The 1,241-nt window shown below is 39.4% G+C and overlaps 1 protein-coding gene across 1 annotated transcript; it reads right to left on the bottom strand.

The window, feature by feature from the left end:
* Positions 1-856: 856 nt before the first annotated feature.
* On the bottom strand, positions 857-1,204 carry TEOVI_000625900 (uncharacterized protein; the record flags this gene model as incomplete). Its single annotated transcript, XM_067222296.1, has 1 exon — positions 857-1,204. The coding sequence occupies one exon, from the start codon at positions 1,202-1,204 to the stop codon at positions 857-859; it is 348 nt and encodes a 115-aa protein (XP_067078397.1).
* Between the last annotated feature and the right edge of the window lie 37 nt (positions 1,205-1,241).

The raw sequence follows: 1,241 nt of genomic DNA, 5'->3' as shown, positions 1-1,241 counted from the left end.
AAAAAAAAACAAAAAAGAAAAGAGGGGGAAGGAAATGCCGGTCACCGAGCGTATTTGGTGGTGTTGAGCGACCAACTTTGTAAACGTGTGTTGACATGTTGCTGCGTAAAATTGGAATACAGTATGTGTTAGAGCTATCTGTGTTTCTTTATTTTTTTTAATTTCTATTTCTATTTTATTGCGCTTGTGCAAACATACACCTTATCACGTGGTGAGAACTGTAGTAAGAACAGGGCGGGAAAGATGCTGGCAATCTTTCCCCTTTCTTTTCATCTCTCTTTCCCCAACAACAGTACGCACGAGGATTGTAGTATCTTTTGGGAGTATCGTCGTTTATTCGTCTCCTTTCTTCTTTTTTTTTTACTTAATTTATATTTATGGATTTGTTTAAGATCACGCTGTTTCTACTTCCGAAACCACTATCGGGGATAAACAAAAAAAACCAACCCGGAAGTGAAGGGAGGGAAGGGTAGAAATGAGGGAGGGAAGTTTCCTTCATTTTATTTTACTTTACTTTATACAACAGCCCCACTTCCACACATTTCACACGTCCTTCTATTCGGGTTCTTTTGTTTCATCCTTTCTGCAAAAATTTCAAGCCCTCGACTATGCTGTGCACATGAAACGATTAAAACATTCCTTCAACTGTTGCGTTACCATTTCATAACGACATGTGTAGTTGTACTCTCAGTGATGTCTCTTCTTCCTGCTCTCCTTTCACCATCGCCACTACCGATAGTTTTGAAATATATAAAAAAAAAAGAGAAAGAGAATGAAAGAATGATTGAATGAAAGAACAACAAATAGTCCTCAATTTTCACTTCAAAAAAAGCTTTTTTTTTGTTCGTTCATTTGTTTACCCGTCACACAAAAACGCACGAATGTGCGAGAGAGCCACCGATGGCAAAGTGAAAATTTGTGTGGAGTTTGTTAGAGATGATGCGTACGAAGCGAAGTTGACATCAAAGCTGCAGCCGCTTGTGGTTGTTGTGGTTGTTGTTGTTGTTGTTTTAAAAATGTTAACACCTACGAGAGAAGTTGAAGTTTGAGACTGCGCTTGTGAGGGAAGTGGAAATAAAGGGACTTGACGAGCTGCGAGAAGATGTTGAAGGGGCTGTGTAATAAAACTGGAGCTGTTGCCTAACAATTTGTTAGCTGACGAATGCCGATGTTCACATAGCCAGTGGTACAATTGAGTCTGCATTGATGAAAATGGTGTGGAGACGCAGCTGAATAGAATG

This window comes from Trypanosoma equiperdum, assembly GCF_001457755.1.
Source record: "Trypanosoma equiperdum strain OVI genome assembly, contig: ctg_1607, whole genome shotgun sequence".
Lineage (NCBI taxonomy): Eukaryota > Euglenozoa > Kinetoplastea > Trypanosomatida > Trypanosomatidae > Trypanosoma > Trypanosoma equiperdum.
The sequence above is the reverse complement of the archived record's forward strand: the minus strand, read 5'-3'. Positions and strand labels throughout refer to the sequence as shown.